The sequence below is a fragment of the Python bivittatus genome, unplaced genomic scaffold, assembly GCF_059951505.1.
Source record: "Python bivittatus isolate LINGU-HERP-01145 unplaced genomic scaffold, Pbiv_v1 ctg000700_np1212, whole genome shotgun sequence".
In the NCBI taxonomy this organism is placed as follows: domain Eukaryota; kingdom Metazoa; phylum Chordata; class Lepidosauria; order Squamata; family Pythonidae; genus Python; species Python bivittatus.
Window position 1 is genome coordinate 21,929,169 of NW_028277098.1, and position 18,343 is coordinate 21,947,511.

The window sequence follows — 18,343 nt, forward strand, 5'->3', positions numbered from 1 at the left end:
GGCCAGGAACATAGATGATCTTGGAGCACTGTTAACCTTGGGCCTCTGGGCCTCAATCCCAAACACCAGTTCTCAAAAGCTTCAAATGCCCTACTGATGCCAATAAAAACTTTTTCCAAGCTTAACTGCCATACAATTTGGGGAGGAATCAGAGATGGGGAATTTCCTTTGTGCTACAACAGCTCCTCTTTGCATAATGGTAGTTAAACCCAGGGGGAAAAAAATCTACAGCTAACTAAGGAAAATCTTCCCCACAGTAAGTTTAGTTATCCAGCACAGGAAAAAAATATCAATAGTGATTGGGGAGCAAATGCTTAACCTAACCCTTCCTCTAGACCACTTTTCTGAAGTCCCTAAAGCCTTCTTCCCAAATTATGCCAACAAAATGTGTGTGAGCAGGTTATGTTTTGTTTAAGAACTAAAAAGCAAAAGTGGGCACTTGAACCCTTCAGTAGCTTTAATACACATTTCACTTTTTAAAAGCCTCCCAACTGAGGGTATCTTGCTCAAGGGTCCCAGAAACCCAAAACCAATACTGAGCTTGAAGCCTGCAGAGACATCACAGACAAAGTCTACTGGCAGTGGTTAATTCTGCTGAATGAAGAATGATGGAATGGCGGAATCATTCAGTATTAAGGCTGGGCAAAGAATTTGAAACTGGTGGTTCATAATGCATTTTAGCATAAATTAATCAGCTGGCTCCTTGGCAAGGCTTGTAGGGCTGCTTCAAAAGCTGTCCCCCACAGACTCCATATGCATTATTTGCACAATTCATATGCACATGTACGCACAGACAACCAAGAATAGACATCAAAACAGCCACACAAGCCTTGCAGTAGACTCAGTTACGTTAAAACTTCAAAGAGATGCATTTTGTTAATTCTAATACACTGTGTACAGCCCCATTATGTATCCCCCCACTCCCACTCATTGTTTTCTGCAACTCCAACTGGGCTTGGGCAAGTGCCAATATTCTCTAGAATATCATGGAGTTTTGGGGAAAATATGCCTGGTATTAGCCTCAACCATCACATGCAAATGGAAACAAGTTCATATATTCACAGTAACCCTCCATGAATAAAGCCTCTATTAGGCGTTATACTTCTTCTACCGGTTTTCAGAGCCAAATTATATCACTTGGAAAGGAAATAACACTTCACTTATCAAAACAGGCCTTTCTTCTCCTATATGTTGCAATATATTTTTAAAAGCGTTGCCACAAAACGGTAGAACTATTGTTTGAACAGTCTCAAGTCATCTGCTTCCCACACCCTTTTTCTTCTTCTAAAACAACATTAATCACGGGTAGCCTGCATGGAAATGGGATTATCATGAGCCAGCCTGTGAGCTGATTATACGTAGCTTATTTTTAAATGTTTCCAAGAATGGGGGATTCCACAGTGTCCTTTTGATGACTCAGTCACTGTTGGGCAGTAGTGAAGTTCACAGTATATTGTGTAACCGTTTGTTTTACATTAAATTAATGAGTTTATGTTTTTAAGGTTCTGAAAAAAGTTGGATGTAGAGTTCCATGCTGAATAATATAAATACCAAAATGGGCAAATCAAAATATTTTGCACTAAGACTGGTTAATTACTGAGACAAAGAAATCAATGGTTGCTAAACAAAAGGCAGATGGTACGGATAGAAAAGTTAAGTGGTACACTGAAGAGAGAAGCTAGTAGCAGCACAGATTAGGTCAGATTGCTTCCTGTTGGCATTCACTTTTCTCTGGGATGGGATTTTGTGTGTGCGTGTGTGTGTGTGTGTGTGTGAGAGAGAGAGAGAGAGAGGCATGAAAGAGGTTCAGTTGTTGGGGTCACCATACATCTGTTCTTCTATGTACTCTGGGGACCAATTTATTTATAGTAATCTCATCTGGGCCTGTAAATCCTACCACCATTACTGGTTCTTACTGCTGTTAGGATGTTAATGTCTGTGATGATTATGGTACTTGTCCTTTCCTCCTGCCTATAGGCTGCTCATCCACCAGAATGCCAGGAGGAATTAAGGAACTCTGAGACTTTAGATTCATAGAGCAGGCATGGCATGATCAACTGATTCTACTCCTTCCTTGGAACAGAAAATCCAAAGATAGGGCACTCCCTGACAAATGGGTGTCTAGAGATTTCTTGAAGTTCACCAGTGAGAAAGAGCCTACCACATTCCAAGTAATTATTTCCATGGTCAAAATTGGTCTTACCATTAAGCTTAAATCAATGTTCAATCATGAGCTATTCTTTAACTTAAACCAATTAAATTTAAGTGGCAAGAGAGAACTACTCTTTGCGACAAGCTTCTAGATATTTCTCTGTGCGTCTCCCATATGCACAGCTTGTATTTTCTCCAGGCTAAACAAACCCTATTCCTTCAACCTTTTCTCATGGGATTTGTTTTCAATGCTCATTAAACCTATCCCAATTTATCTATATTCCTCTTATAGTGCAGCATCTCAAAGTGCAGATTATAGTCTAAATCATTACTTCACAGGATTCAGAAACTCAGATCCTACAGATGCAACTAAAATTGCATCAGACTTTTTTGGCAGTTGCATGACATGCTGACTCATGTTCAGCCTGAGATAGAATTCTTTTCACAGATATGATTGCCAAGCTAGGTACCCTCCCCCCAACCATTTAATATTTGTGCATTTGATTTGATTTTTCTTTTTAAATTAGCCAATTTCATTTTGTTAACTTCAGCCCAGATTTCTGCTCATATGTTCCACGAGGGACTTAAACACAGCCAGTATCATCACTTCCCAAGCTCACAGTGTGCTCACAATGGCTTGCCATTTTTTTCTATCCAGCCACTGAGAACTCTTCGTGAATCTACCAGCCCTCCTTCCAGATGCCTAATGAAGAAGCTCCAATATTAACACTACTACCAGTGCCCTACCCTCTTTCACCTACCTAATTTGATTTTGCAGCCAATTAAAGAAAAGAAAGAAAGATGGCACCCTTGAGTCGGAGTTGCAAAGCCTTTGCTCTGCTCTTGGGACACAAACATAGTTTAGGAGATGTGCATGAGAGACAGTAAGGAGCCAGAGTTTCTGCCAGTGGAAAAACAGGCTATCCCAAGCTCCACAGAACCACAAAGTTGGACACTGAAAAACAGAAAACAAGAGATTCCTCTTGAGCCATAGCTGAGCCAGAAGGAAATGGGCTCGGATGATCAGTGGTGACGACGGTGTGGCCCAGATTGAGAAGTGGCACCAACTTCTGATGAAAGTGTGAAAGTACCTATAACTTACAATTTGATCTCCATTTTTTATTCACCATAATGGACTTCCACCTGAGCAAGTTGCAAGGCTCTAGTAAAGCATAGTCTTTGCTAGGGTGGTATGCAAATATCCAACCTTTCATCTCAATTAAGGTTCAGGCATTGTATCAGCCCAACCACAAGTACACATGCACATATACACATGCACACACACAATTGTGGCATTCTATTTCCTGCCTAGGCATATTGTTCAGCTGCTCCAAACAGCTCTACCATCCCTTGCAGTTGTTTTGTAGCAGCTGTACTCCTTGTGTTTTCAATGTCAGGGGTTGCCAAGGCTTATCTGCCAGCACCATTGCACAGGGGAGGGGAAAGGAAAGGCCACACCAGTGGGAAAGCGTGGTGGATCAGGCCTTCCAAATAGTAATATACATGCTCCATTTGCAAATCCTCAGGCAAATTCTTTTATGCACTTCATTCCCCCGGAAGAGAGGGAACAAAACTCTGGGTCTGCAGCAAGATAGAACTTCCAGTGTGCCAAACAGAGGCCAAACCAGACTAAGATGTGATTTAAGAACCAGTTACATGTTGCTTTTGTTTGTATGGTGAAATACAAAAACAGATGTTAACCCACTAAGGTAAAAAAAAAGTGGGAATTATTTCCCAGACTGACCACAAAACAGAAGAGAGAGCAGATGGGCAGTATAGAGAAAAGGGCAAGTGGGCAATTCAGAAGTAGCACAATGTCAGCCCTTTGAGGTAATCCAGATAGGAAATCAAAACCATGGGTACTAACGCTATCTTTATTGTAGGGTTACAATAACATAGTCTTGCAAGTTTGAAAACACTTCCCCCCTCCCTTGCCTTTACTATCCAGAAAACTAGGGAAGGTCCCTTCTGAGATGCTTTCTCCACCCCTATTCTTGCTGTGGGCTGAGATGTCTCTTATCAGACTGTTGTCTAGGCTGCAGCTCTTCCTTCTGTCTCCCAAGGTTTTTCTCACAGCCCATGACACACAATGAACTATGATCCAGCCTTCCTCAAACTGGCATCCTCCAGAAATGTTGGACTACAACTTCCATTATACCCCAGTAGTAGGATTACAGCACTGCCCTGCACTGCTCTGCCTGGGAAAGATGAAAGGCTATGGCCAACTTATCTAGAGGACATCAGGGTGAGGAAGGCTGATGAAAGAGGTCCACTCATATGTGCCTATTTGTAGGGGGCATTTCATGGCATCTGTATTTGCCCAGAATGAAAAAGAAAATAAAAAGTTTGAAGAAAAGGAAAATATTTTCTTATTCAAATATTAGATTGAATAAATATAATAATATTTAAAATAAAATAATAATAAAATAAATAATATTATTCTTATTCAAATATAGTCCTTTGGAGAGGACGATTGATTCCCTTTTCCTGCTTTCTGTTCCCCTCTGAGTTTATTTATTTATTTATTGCCATCGTTGTTCGTCTTGTGCTGTATTTGTGTTTTTGTATTGTTCTTTGTTTTTAAACGTTTTAACAATTTCAAATCTCCCAGAATCACTGGGAATAGGGTGGCATATAAATGTAATAAGTTATCATTATTATTATATTTGTGGGTTATCATTATTATAAATATTGCTATTTGAGAATCCACAAATATAATAACAGCTCAGATATAAGATTTTTGAATCTGAACAGACTTTGAATGCATTACTATATTTTATTTTCATTCTGTAACTATGCTGCTATAGATGTATCTATACCTAGAAGACATGAGATATGATTGACAGAAGATATGATTGAGGTATCTATCTACGGGGTGGGGGAGAGAGATTCTTCTGAAGCATTACTAGAAATGCCAATAAAATAGAGTAGTGTTCACAGTAGGTTTAAACTTAACATGATTTACCTGTGGAGACGGTTGTCACTCTTCCTGTTTTTCTGGGGATACTCCTCAATGACACCTTGAATCAAAGGTCCTGGAGACTGATGTGTTTTGGTGTATGGCAACATTCCCATGTGGTTGAGGACATCACCAGACCCAAGCAGAAGGGTTCCCTTTTTTTTTCTCGGAAGGGTGCCATGGATAGAAACATCTTGATGGGTACTGGAATGAAGTTCATCAGCCAAAGAGGGTTTGCTGCTCAACAGATCCATAGAAGAGACCAAGGAAAACTCATGGCTCATCTGCATATCCCGTGGAAGACTTGCAAACTTCCCAGCTGCTATCATTCTTAAGTCTAGAAAACAAAAGTGGAGCATGGTAGACATTAGAAAACATGGAAGCCACTTCGTTCAATAAAGGTAAAATAAATCAGATTGATAGATCCATTTTGGATTGCTCATTTAGCTTAAGTTAAAATAGAGGTGGGCACGTTTTTTTGGAGAGGGATCTGCTGGGCTTCCCAGAAGGCTTTGGAGGCTACAAGAATGTATAAGTGGCCAGCAATGAATAGGGGCCCAGACACTTACACCAATCCAATTGCTCTCACTTGCCCCAGTCTTCACTCTCTGCTGGACTGAAATTACTACAATAAATAGTTAAAGGCTTTAACTGCCTTGTTCCTTCTGGGACTTTGCTTAAGAAATATTTCCCCTGAACTACTATAAGCAGCCAAAATACAGCAATCTTGATTAGTATCGCTAGTGGGATGGGCAAGGTAATCTATTAGCAGCTGAGAAACAGCTGATCTTGCCTGCAAGAGCCACTGGGGCGGGGGGGGGGGGGGGGTTTGATAAGTATTTCCCTTTCATCAGTCAATCCAGATCTTAAGACATGCTAAAGCAGTGTTTCTCAACCTTGGCACTTTAAGATATGTGGACTTCAACTCCCAGAATTCCCCAGCCAGCATGGCTGGCTGGCAAATTCTGGGAGTTGAAGTCCACATATCTTAAAGTTGCCAAGGTTGAGAAACACTGTTCTAAAGAATTGTTTTAGGCATTCATAGACTGAAGAAAGGCTACCAGAAAAATAGTCACTTAATGAGATTGCTCACCCGGATTGCCACCACATTTACCATCTCACTTTCAGTCAGCCCTGGCATATTCAGCCATTATTTAGATGTAGGGGATGTAGAAAGAAAGGGAGACTTCATAACCAGTTGTTGACAACCTGTCAGCTTTTCCTCAATCTCATGCATTTATTATGATTATTGCTTGCCCAATAAAGCAAATGGACAAGATATAACCACTGAACCCAAATCACTTTTGATATACAGCATGGGACCAGCTCTGATCATCAACTGCAACGTTACACTAGTTCCAACCAATGATATAGCATTTTACATGCTGTTTTGCCAGAAGAGCAGCAGCTTTTAGACTGGTCAAGATGCATGACAAAACCCAGGATCAGAAACTCAAAAACACGCATGCAGAAGCATTTCAGGAAGGTAGGATATTTTTACCCACAACATCTCTCTTTCTAATTGTTGTTTAACCCCACAAGTTCTAGAACAGGTCAAACATCAGCCAAGAGTCATTAACTTCAACAAAGGTGTCAAAGAAGACTGATATTATACAGACAATCCTCAACGTAAGAGATTAGCGGTATAAACTTGGCAAAGAGTGCTTCTTGAAAAAAATATTCTTTACGTAGCAGAAATATAACTATGATCCATGTATTTCAGAAAGATCTATTGAAACAGAAACAGATAACTGGAAGTCTTGTTCGTGGAATAAAGTCTCCTTTGAGTTAAGGACATGTCCTTGCAGTTTTCTTGGCAGCTGTATGGAAATGCTTTGCCAAAGCCTGCTTCAAGGATATTTGTCAACTTCCCAGTCTAGCCCACAGCCTGGCATTTCCTGGCAGTCTCCCATCTACCTACTAACCAGGCCTGACCCTGCTTAGCTTCCAATCCCAAATAAGATTAGCCAGGGGCTGCTACCTGCTGAAAAATGAAGTTCAGCTCAGGGCACATCGAAATATCATCATCCTAGATATAGTGTATCAAAATATTTTTTTACACCTTGGATCCTGAGTAACAATAAGTGGAGCTCTATTCGTGGATTAGGAGAGTTTTTCTCTTCAAAAAGGGCAAAGCAAACTTACATTACTGGAATGGCTTTTTATAATAGATGCAAATCGAATGCACCTTAAATAAGATTATAAGAAAGAGATCAGTCATAATAACTCAAACGGAAATTAAATAGTCACAGCAAGGACTTACTACAGAATTTCCCCACTAACTGAACTTGCTATCTTTTCATTGTGGCACATCACCCATGGAACACTTTTCCCAGAGAGGTTCCCCATACATACTTTCCAAGGTTATCATTGTTAAGTACTTTATTATTTTAATTTTGTAATCTGTCCAGAGGACTGTGTTGTTTGGAAGTTATATAAGTGTTAATAATGAAATAAATGAACAGAGATAGCAGGGAGTCATGCAAAAGAATAATATCCTCACTTCCAAAATGCCTTTCTCTTCCTGTTAAAAAGAAACAAGGACATTTCGAACATTTATTCCAGAAGCCAATTTATGGATTATCTATTTCCTCTACAAGTCCCCACATCTTAGTGAATTATCTGTATATGTTATAAACAGACTCCCAGATGCAAAGTGTGAGCTGAGTGATTAACACGGCAAACGTCTACCTACCATCCCACCCTGGAATCAAATTTTAGAGAAGTCTGTATAGGATTGCAGTCCTAAAACAACTTGACAAAAAATGATCTGTGCCTTTGGAAAGAGACACTGAGATGCTACTATTAAGGGCTCTTCTTGCTAAAGAAAAGGAAAGAAGGGCACTAGTTTTTTTCTTCAAACAAAGGACCACACGTAATCTTGGTGCTGTGCTGGTAGTTGTCTGCTAAACATAGGGGGCTTTAAGTGAATTCCAATCCCCATGCATTCATCGTTTCTGCCACATTTAAAAATTAAAGGCAACTTTTGCAGTTGTTCTGGCAACCGCATCCAAGTTTGGGGAACCACATGTGATTCTGTAGCAATTTAAGATCCTGCCTTAAAGGATGTCCTTTGCAAACATCATTCTAAGAGCAAACTAATATCTGAAGAAAAAGATGCTGATTGCCACTTTAGTCATACCTCCAACAAGCATATACTGTCAGCAGTTATTGCTTTTGCTAAGTCTAAGAGGTTGTAGAAGTTAGTGATTTTGCAGCTGTCAAACCCTGAAATGCAAGGAAGGCACAATCTTCAGAAAGAAGTACTGCTAAACAGCCATATGAGGTAGGAAATATTATTTTCTTCTTCTCCTGGCAAGGTGAGCTCAGTCAAACAACTTCAGAGGATGGATCGAGATGCGGGAGAGTTTTCTTACAAAGAGATATGGAAATGAGCTTCTGGATGCTGACACGCAATCAAGTACAAAGTTGCTAGCTCTGCGAACCAGATCGCTTCAGGCTATTTTCCTCAGCAGAGTGGATTATCTGTCAGTTCCTTACATGACAAAAATTATAATGAGGTCTATTAGGGTTGCCAGTTTTGAATCAGCCCCTAAAGTTCTGCTTTTATCAGCAGCTGGATCAGCCAACATTATTAAAGAGCAATGTTTAACTACTATTGTTTTCTACACACCAAAGTTGTTTTTAAAGAAGCAAAAGAAAATCAGGCAGAGTTTTCCTATTTTGTTTCATCTCCAGTTAACAATGTGGCAATGAATTCAGAAATGGCTTGCAATATCCATTTGTGAGGAATCAAAATTGCTGAACTTTCTTTCTATTTTATAATCCTTCTCTTCAAGACAACTGGTCTTTCTTACAGTTGGCCAATGAGCCTCCTACATCATGCTCTTCAAGTAGTCCTGCCTCCTTGCAACCAGAAGAATCAAAGCTTCTTCAAAAAACAAGGGCTCTCTCTATGCCATCATTTAAATTGGATTTTATATGTTATATTTATTTCATTTATATCCTCCATTCTTCAAGAAGCTCAAGGCAGAGCACCTGTTTCCCCTACTTTATCCTACTATCATAACAACCCTGTGAAGTATGTTAAATTGAAAGTAGGTAAGTCCATGATCAACCAGAAACCTTCATGGTCAGTTGGGGATCTGAACTCTAATTTCTCCTATTTTACTCCAATATTCTGATCACTGTATCAAACTGGTTCTCAAAGGTGGGATGCAATCATTCCATAACAAATGAAATCCTGAATCAAATTAGCTCATTCATTCCAATTGCTATTCATATTGAAGCAAATACTGTAAGTAATAGAATAATGCAAATGGGGTTAATTTTTACTATCCCAATCACAGCCATTTGTCACTTATGCAATGTAGTGGAGCAATTAAATGAATTGACAACTTTTATGACTTTTTTATTTGTAAAGTAATTTACAAAAGTTGAAATCATTATTTTCCCAGAATGACCCAAATATCTTCAGAGCTCAATTTTAGGGGAAGCCATGATAAACGAGCATCAGACCAAAGTAAATGAAAGAGCAGATATTCCCATGTCTGTTTGATCATACAATGTAACCAAAAAAGCATCTGGAAATTTTTGTTTCAGCTAAATAAAAGTCTTTCATCAGTTCTGATACAATAATAGTACTATTTTCTTTAGAAGGTTATGGATTAAGCATAAGCCATGGAATCAAATGAAAGTAATTAAGTTCATTAACAAATGTTTTTATTAATGAATGTGATGATTTTGGAGAAATCTATAGATTGACTCATGGCAGACATCAAAGCTAAGGATGTAGAGGCCTTAAACCAAATCTGACAAGTGGACAAGTGGACATGGTGGACATTACATTGCCAATCTGTAATGGCAACCATTACATTCAGTTAGGTCCAATGGGCTCTATGAAATCATTCCTTTCATACTATGAATCACGGAATACTATGAAATCACATTCTGAATTTTTCCAAAATCTGATCTGGAAACAATGGCAATACTGCAGTTCAGTTACTATGGTTGGTAGAAGTTTGCAATGTTCAGCCCTCATTCATTCAAATGAGATAACCATTTCCTGTTATCTTTGGCCATTATTTAGGCAATAGAGACATTTGGGGATAGAGATCATTCCACTGGTTATAGAAGACTATGAGCAAGGTTGCTTAAAGCAAATTAGAATGTCATCATAACCTGATGAAGGCTTACCACTATTATTATCTTAGGAATCTTTATTTTAACAACTAGTCTCAGATTGTCCAGAAGGTCCGTAACATAGAACTTCTCTGCTATTCTTAATTCAAACTTTCTAAGGAAGGCATACCCATCTTCATAGGGCCACACAGTTGGTCGAGGGTTTGGCAATGCAACACCATTTAGACTCCCAAAAGGTGCCCAAGGACTTCAAAAGAGATCTACCACACTAAGATATTGCAACATCTCATACAGCAATAGCAACATCTTCTAAAAAGTTGGCGACCTTGTGAGAAATGAACGCTTGCTGATTTTTCATTTTGGCAGGGTGCCTGAGCCATCAAATGAGATTATCTGAGTGAACATTCTTGAAAAACTCAAGGCCCAGTGAAGCTGCTGGGCACGTCCAGAAATGCAGCATTGTTGAAATTAAGTAAGACTAAACAAAGCTGAGCTAATCAAAACCTGGGGCCTCTGTGCAAGTTGTCCTGATCTTTCTCTTAAAAAAGAAAAAGCATATAAAGATATTGTGAGCAAGGTTAAAGAATGGAGAAGGAGAAGACAAGAGTTATACAGGTCAAGAAAGTCAGCATTTGTCCATATAGTCAAACTCACCTCAGTGGTACCTAACAGGACATAAATCTAAATTAATAAATACAATTTTTGCTTGGTCAGTCGGCATTGAAAATACCTACTGGGCCTGACTGAATGTAATGGCTGCAAAGTCTTGTCAGACTTGGTTTAAGGCCTGTTCGGCACACATTTTCTTCTGACCCAAATCTGCCTTTCGCTGCTGTGTTATGTGTTTAATAATAATAATGGAATCCAGATCAAACAAAAGTGGGATTCTGCTCTGAGACACTTCAAAGGACTATAGAACTATTTAAAATGCATCTCTGGAAACAAGCTATCTTCTCTTATTAGCAGGGGATGCCTAAAACCCTAACAACAACAGATGCCAGGACCAACAAAAACATTCTTTTCATCTGCTTGTTTTGTATCCTTTCTTTTAATGTATCATAATACAGTTACCTCTGGGACAGTCATTAATCCTAAGGAAAGTTTTATTAAACTTCAAAATACACATATACACGCACTGAATTATCATATGACAGAATGAGTCTGTAGCTAGAAAGCAGCATTTACTCTATGTTGGAAGATCTGGTGTCACAGTCTCCCGGTTTCTAGCCCAGCACCTTAGCCACTACACCAAACTGGCTCTCTACAGGTATTATAAATACATCTATTTTAAAGCCTCACTAATTTCATGTGAATTTCCTAATAAAATTATTTAGGATCATACCCTTTAATGAAAAGGTAAATGCTTTTTACTTCTTGAATGGCCTGACAATAAATGATACTGGAACGCTACAATGCCTCATATTCAAAGGCGAAAAATGTGCAGGACTGCGCATGTCTCACTTCTCTTTATATAAAACCTGGCTTTTCCAGAGATCATACTGTGAAGGGGAGTCTTATGATCCTAGAAAAAGATGCAGCCACTTTAAAGAGTACTGTAGCTGAAACTGTGTGCTCAGAAGCACCTTTTTTTATCTCAGATCCAAAGTGCTGCACCACTCGTAAAGTTAGAGGTTTCCCAGGTCATTCCAACAAAATTTAAACTCGGTTCATATATTTTCTGCTTAAACAATAATACTTGGAAAGATATTTTCCTGCCAGGTTAATTATAAAAAAAACATAATAATAGCCTGCAGAGAAGAATGAAATCCATGATTTACTGCTTTTGATACTATTGACCTGAAAATTGGTTTCGCTTGAAGAAAAGGAACTGCACTTCCATTTTCCTTGAAAAGAACATCATCCATTAACATATCCAAATTATCTGCAGAAAGGCTGATTAATCTTTCAACATGAGGGGTCAAGCCCAGAGTATGATGTGGAAAAAAGAGCGTTAAGCAGGTGTATTCCTGCCTAGTCCGGCCCTGTGTTCTCACAGTAGTCAACCAGAGAAGACTCAAAACTGAGCATGATAGTACATCTCCCTCCCACATACTGCCTCTGTAACATACAGCTATCATGATTAGCAACTGTTGATAGCAATATTCTCTATGAATCTGTCTAATGACCTATTAAAGCCAGCTAACTTGTCAGCTATTGTCCCATCCTATCTTAGTGAAGTCCACAATTGTTCAAATGAAGAAGTGGTTTCTTTTGTCTGTGCTGAACCGATCACCTTTAAGCTTCACTGGATGACTTTGGGATCAACCTACTTTTTATGTGATTTTATATATTTCTATCACATCCTCTTAATTGTCTTCCTTCTAAACTTAAAAGCCCCAGATATTATTTGTTCCCCCTAGGAAGCTGCTATAGCCCCTTGATGAGTTCACATGGCTGAACGATTTGATAAACTGTAGCTACCATAGCCAAAATACTCTTCATCTGTCAGGGCTCTAATTTGTTGAGAATTTAGCCATCACAGGTTTAGCCCAACAGTTCTGAAATTCTGGTCAGAATAATCTGAAGTACACTGTTTATAATTGGACTTACTTCAACTAAAGGGGCAATCCAGGGGTAGGCAAAAATCTTGGAATGCTGAATACATTTGGAATGATGAGAACCTGTCATAGCTCCTCTCAAAAAATGGTTAGCACAGTTTTGGCTCTGCCAATTATAAAATACTTATTGTTCATAAGATAAACAGGTAAGAGTTGCTTCCTGCCACTCAAACTCAAGCACTCCAGAGATGTTAAGTCTTATCCCAGCTTATCTTGGTCTTTTGAGGGGGGTCACACAGGGTGAAAAACAGGGATATAGCCATCTGCCCTTTAGATTTCCCACAAATGTACAGTGGTACCTCGGTTCACGAACTTAATTCGTTCCGCGACTCTGGTCGCAAACCAAATTGGTCGTGAACCGAATCAAATTTTCCCATAAGGTTCAATGTAAATACGGTTAATCCGTTCTGACCCCTCCAAATTTGGTCGCCAACCGATTTTTGATCGCGTCCCGAATCAAATTTCCCCATAAGGTTCAATGTAATTACGGTTAATCCGTTCTGAACCATATGTGTTTGTTTTTTTTAAACCGCAAAAATATGAAACAAAATACAGTACGAAGAGAGAGAACACTAACCTTGCTCGACGCGACTTCTGGCGTGGAGGACAGGAAGGCGGGTGGGGAGGTGGTTACTGGTTGGAGGGAGAGTCCCCCTCCCTACAGGAAGCCGCGACCACGTGTCACAGGAGGGAAAATGGCCGCGGATCCTGTTCGTAACCCGATCCGGCGTTCGCAAACGGAGGCAAAATTTTGCAAACGGAGCTGTTCATGAACCAAATTGCTTGTGAACAGAAGCGTTCATGAACCAAGGTACCACTGTATTTCAAGAGCATTCTTGGAAATGAAGGAGATGCACAAGGCTGGGGCTTTGCCATCCAGCAGTCCAGCCTCCTGTTTAATTATTTTGTACATTACAAGAATCTTTCTTTAAAAAATCAGCAGGTAAAGGAATTTGACAGGTATCACATTGCATACCTGACATCATTTAATTGACCAACGAAAAAAATTCAAAAGCCACATTCAATTAACTGAAGGATTTTCAAAATAGTGTACATGCTTTCCAATTTCCAAGAACTGTTCATAGGCAAAATAGTTGTAAATCCAGCAGGGGAAATTATTGAGAAAAACATGTGGTTGGGAGTTAGGTCACGTTGGCACCAGACTGCAGTCTTACCTGAAATGTGAGAATAGCCTCCAGACATTCTATTAGATCCTACCCTATATAGCCAGTAGGACTCTACCAAAGCTTGCTGAGAGAAGAAAAAGAAAATCGGCTCTTACCTGTGGTATAAAGTGATATGTCCCAGATACAGACAGAATGAGTGGGATCTAGGCCAGTAAAGCTTTTGCCAAAATTCTATAACCTTTAAGGCTTTGTTATTTCACTTCTAAGTAAATAAAGTTAGAATAGCCATCTTAACAAAAGTTCCTAAAAGATTTGTTTTTTATATAATGTAGTGATAATACAAGGAAAATATCCTTCGAGGCCACCTCAACTCCAGATGAATTCATGTCCATGTTATCCTCTTGGCAACATACAGCAGTACTTCATCCTTCCACAGTTCTAAATAATAAATTTATAAATCATAAACAATAACAGTGCAGCCTGTGGTCTCCTTCTGCATCCCTAGACAGACTTCTTTCTTTTCTTCTGCATGGTGAGTCCATCCATTGTTCTCAAACCATTCAGTTACCCTGATTTCTGAGAGTTGTCATGGATACGCTATGTGAACTTTTCCAGCCAACTAACTTTCAGTAAACCTAAATACCTTTTGAAAGAATGGACTTTCAGAGGGGGACGGACAAGAGAGAAAGAAAAATAATGAATCCAACTAAAAGTGGCTTATTGGTGTACTCAGACCATGTTTTTATTAACTCATCCAATTAAATCAGGAAAAGAATGTTGTCAGGAACACTGGAATGTTTGGGGGGTACAATCAAGGCAAAAGGATTTAAGTGTCCGAATTACAGTAATAGTTAAATGTCTCCTATTGGAATATGTGCTACTTAAACATGCTCAAATTTGATCTGGATTGGGTTCAGGATTTTTTCCTGCCCATTCTCCTTACACATATCCTATTTGCCCCAATAATGAAGGTGAGGTTGACAGATCATGTTCACTATGGCATCCAAGGCAGTTTTCAATCTTGCTTTAAAATCATGATAATTCCAAGTCTCCTTATCTTCAAAGTATTGTTTTAGCATCAACAGTTCACAATGGCTCCCTAAACCCTTTCTGTTGTCTGGCAGCTTAAGATTTGCATCAGTTCTTCATAAAAGAAGAGAGAGAGAAAGAGAGAGAGTTCAGGGTGAATCATAGCCAGAGAAGTGGGTTCTTCTCCTCTTTCTTCCTACCCTCTAGAACAAACACAACCTGCTATTCATTCTTTGACCAAACAAATAAAGAGAACAAAGTGATTGGCAGAGCCACAAGACACCCCACTTCTCCTTCCTCTTTACCAACTTTCCAAACCAAGTGATTTAGAGGACTATCTCTCTCCCAAAGACCTATCTTTGAGAGAGCCTGATTCAAAATAATAGCGAGGCTACATAGACCATTTTATTGAAACAAAGAAGCAATCTGGGCACAATATGATAAAGGGGTGACAAGAACAGAAATTAATTAGTACCAAGTATAGAAATTAGAGAAGTTTAAGGGTTTATTTTTTTAAGCTTGTCCGTCATAGAGGAATGCTTTGTATATTCAGATTTCAGTGCCAGTTGGGTCTACAAAGGAAAAAAAATCAGCTAGGAGACTTAATAGGAAAATTCCATCACATCCCAGCTACCATAGTAACTTTTTTTTTTGGTACATTTTTTAAAGGCACTCTTACACATACAACAGTTGGCAATTAATTAAGCAAATATCTCCTTTATTAACCTCTCCCAAATGGAAGGATAATTTTGGTCACGTTAATCACTATTAAAGTTGCAAAAACACAGACATGAAGTCCAGCTTGTGCGAACAAGCTTCCTGGATAAGTGGTGCATGGGATACACTGGAAATGCAGAATCTTGGGTGTTTGGGGGAGGGGAATGAGAGAAAAGGCACAGTGAAAGTACTGAGCATGAACATCAATGCCATGCTGTTTCTACCATGCCATACATTGCTATGAAGCTTTATGGGGTACCAAAAAATAAATAAATAAATAAAAACCCACCCCAGAACAACTCCCAAGGACATTATAATCTAAAATCTGACACAGGAAAAACAAAGAAAGGCAGGAAAAACTGATTGTTGCAGTGACTTAAGAGTTTCTATTGTAGGTAGAGCACAATATTAGGGATCGCACCAGTGAATCATACAGTACGCATTATAAATCCTGAAACCAAATTTAAAACACCATTTCATCAAACCCGTTTTGGCTTGTTACAAATACCTAGCCAATTATCCCAACAGTAAAGTATGCAATATGTGAGTACAGTCAGGAAAAAAATGTCAGTTATTAAAATGACTCATATCAGCCCTGTGCCGTTATATCACATTCCTAGTATATTTTTAAAAACTCAGAATATCTTTAAATGAGTTGTTCTACCAACAACCAAAAATGTATCTTTCTCTTCATATATCAAACGACCAGCTCACTCCAGCACAAGAGTCTTTTCTCATTATTAGTCATCATAGTTCACCTACCATCCCACATCAATCTTTGTGGTAATCACTTTGGGAAAAGTATGCACAATTTCTATGCACACAGCCCTTAATATATACTCTCCATTTTTGCTCCAAAAACGTCCAACCAAAGGCAGGAGAACATCTTTTCAGCATTCAAACCTTTCAGTAACTGAACTGGAAGCTTTAGGGTTTGATCCTGTAGTTTTCTGGATATTTCACCCAATAGTCTTAGTGGGACATTGGGGCAGGCATGCATAGGCAGGCATCAGCTGAACTAGCTTTTTATTTTGTTGTTTCTTTGACTCCTGAAGGAGTCCCTGCAATTTTGCAGGCAACATTTTCAGAAGTGGTTCTCCCTTGCCTGCTTCCTAGGACTGAGAGAGGCTGTCGCCCAAAGACACCCAATTGGCTTCTGTGCCGAAGGCAGGACTAGAACTCAGGTCCAGCGCCTTAACCACTAGACCAAACTGACTCCCAAACTAGCATTAAAGATGATGTACACAGACTGCGTTGCATAAATAGGTAGATAAATTGCTCTCACTCTCAAAGTTCTCCCCAAAACCGCGAACGATTTCAGAACAATCAGAAGGGAAAAAAACATCCCGGACTTTGAAGTTAGAACCCCGCGCTGCATTTGAGCCGACTTACTTCTGTGTAAAAAAATAAATAAACAAAAAATGCACGACTTCAACCTCCTCTCCTCTCGTCTCTCGTTCCTGCTGCAACTTACTCCCGGGGGTACCGGTCAATCCATCCACCAATCCGCAAAAGAAAGCACGCGCAACTTCGCGACCTGCCCGCCAGCACCCAGCCTACGCCTGGCAGCTGCCCCCAGCACCACAGCCAGGACTGCTCCCCCGGTTAACCTGTCTGAGTTTCCGCTGCGCGCTTCATCCCCGGCATTTGCAAAGCCAGAAGGCGCCGCCGCTCTTACCTTGCCTGGAGGAGAGGGAGGGGGCTGGGGGGAGGGAGGGAGGAGCGCCGCGAGGGGGCTCGCGCACCGCTGCCAGCCAAGGAGAGCCGCTCGCTCGCGGACCATCGGGCGCGGCTCGTCCCGGGGCTTTTGGCAACTGGCCACGGTCGCTCGCTCGAGCGGCTCGGCCAGGACAGAAGCGTCGCCCGCGGCTTGGGGCTCCTGACGCCCTGACTCGGGCCGCGCTCCGGCGAACGAAGCAATCGCTCACCGTCGGACGACGCTGGTGCTGCCCGCTGCCAACTCGGGCAGCTGCAGACACCGCGGAGGGCGGAGAACAAGGCGGGCACCGACCCTCCCAGAGTGATTTAGGGCTTCTCCGCTTCCGCCCCTGCGCTGGGCTAATTCGGGCGGTAGCCCCCTGTGTAAGGTTATTTACATACCGTGACCTCCTGTTGCCCTGGCCTAGGGCTCTTTGGAAAAGCATTTTCTGCAGTCCTCCACATCGGGTAACTCGTAAAATAAATAAAATAATTTTCTTTCCTCCCCACAAACAAACAAACAAACAGACGAGAGAGAGAGAGAGAGAGAGAGAGAGAGAGATTTTTTACTGCTTCCTAAATACAGCCTCTGATAGGAGCCAGCTCTAATTATTCAACTAAGCAGTTGGGAGTGCCAGGGTGTCAGTGGGTCCCCTTTCCCTCCCTTGACTGGCATCCAATGCCCACAGAAGAATGTGTCACAACATATTCTCTGTGCCAGCCAAGAACTCATTGCAAGCCAGCCAATAAGCATACTTAATTGAAACTGCAGCCAACAGAAGAAACAGTCCTCCCTTGTGTGTATCCTTCTACCCTGGAAAAGGGCAATTGACACCACCCATCACATTTGGAAAATTGGTCGGTTAATGCAATCCACAGCATGGGTTCCCACGGCTCATTGTGCTGCCATGCTCCAAAGTTCGGCTGGCTTCACTGTTTGTCGGGGAGAAGTTGCCCCTCTGATCGCAGATTTGGAGACCGGACAAAAAGTCACCATGTTT

The 18,343-nt window shown here is 40.5% G+C and overlaps 1 protein-coding gene across 6 annotated transcripts in view; it reads right to left on the reverse strand.

Moving 5' to 3' along the window:
- The window catches only part of BCAR3 (BCAR3 adaptor protein, NSP family member), a 102,456-nt gene that overhangs the window by 68,851 nt on the left and 15,262 nt on the right, over positions 1 to 18,343 (reverse strand). For 2 of the 6 annotated variants that reach the window (XM_025163125.2, XM_088154187.1), the window contains one exon: positions 5,117 to 5,447. In XM_025163125.2, coding sequence (XP_025018893.1) covers positions 5,117 to 5,439 — 323 coding nt within the window. In that variant the 5' untranslated portion in view covers positions 5,440 to 5,447. Of the gene's footprint in view, positions 1 to 5,116; positions 5,448 to 14,053; positions 14,422 to 17,036; positions 17,301 to 17,322; positions 17,635 to 17,744; positions 17,898 to 18,343 lie in introns of those variants that run through there. The other 4 variants (XM_025163127.2, XM_025163126.2, XM_007422843.3 and 1 more) reach the window with 4 other exon arrangements.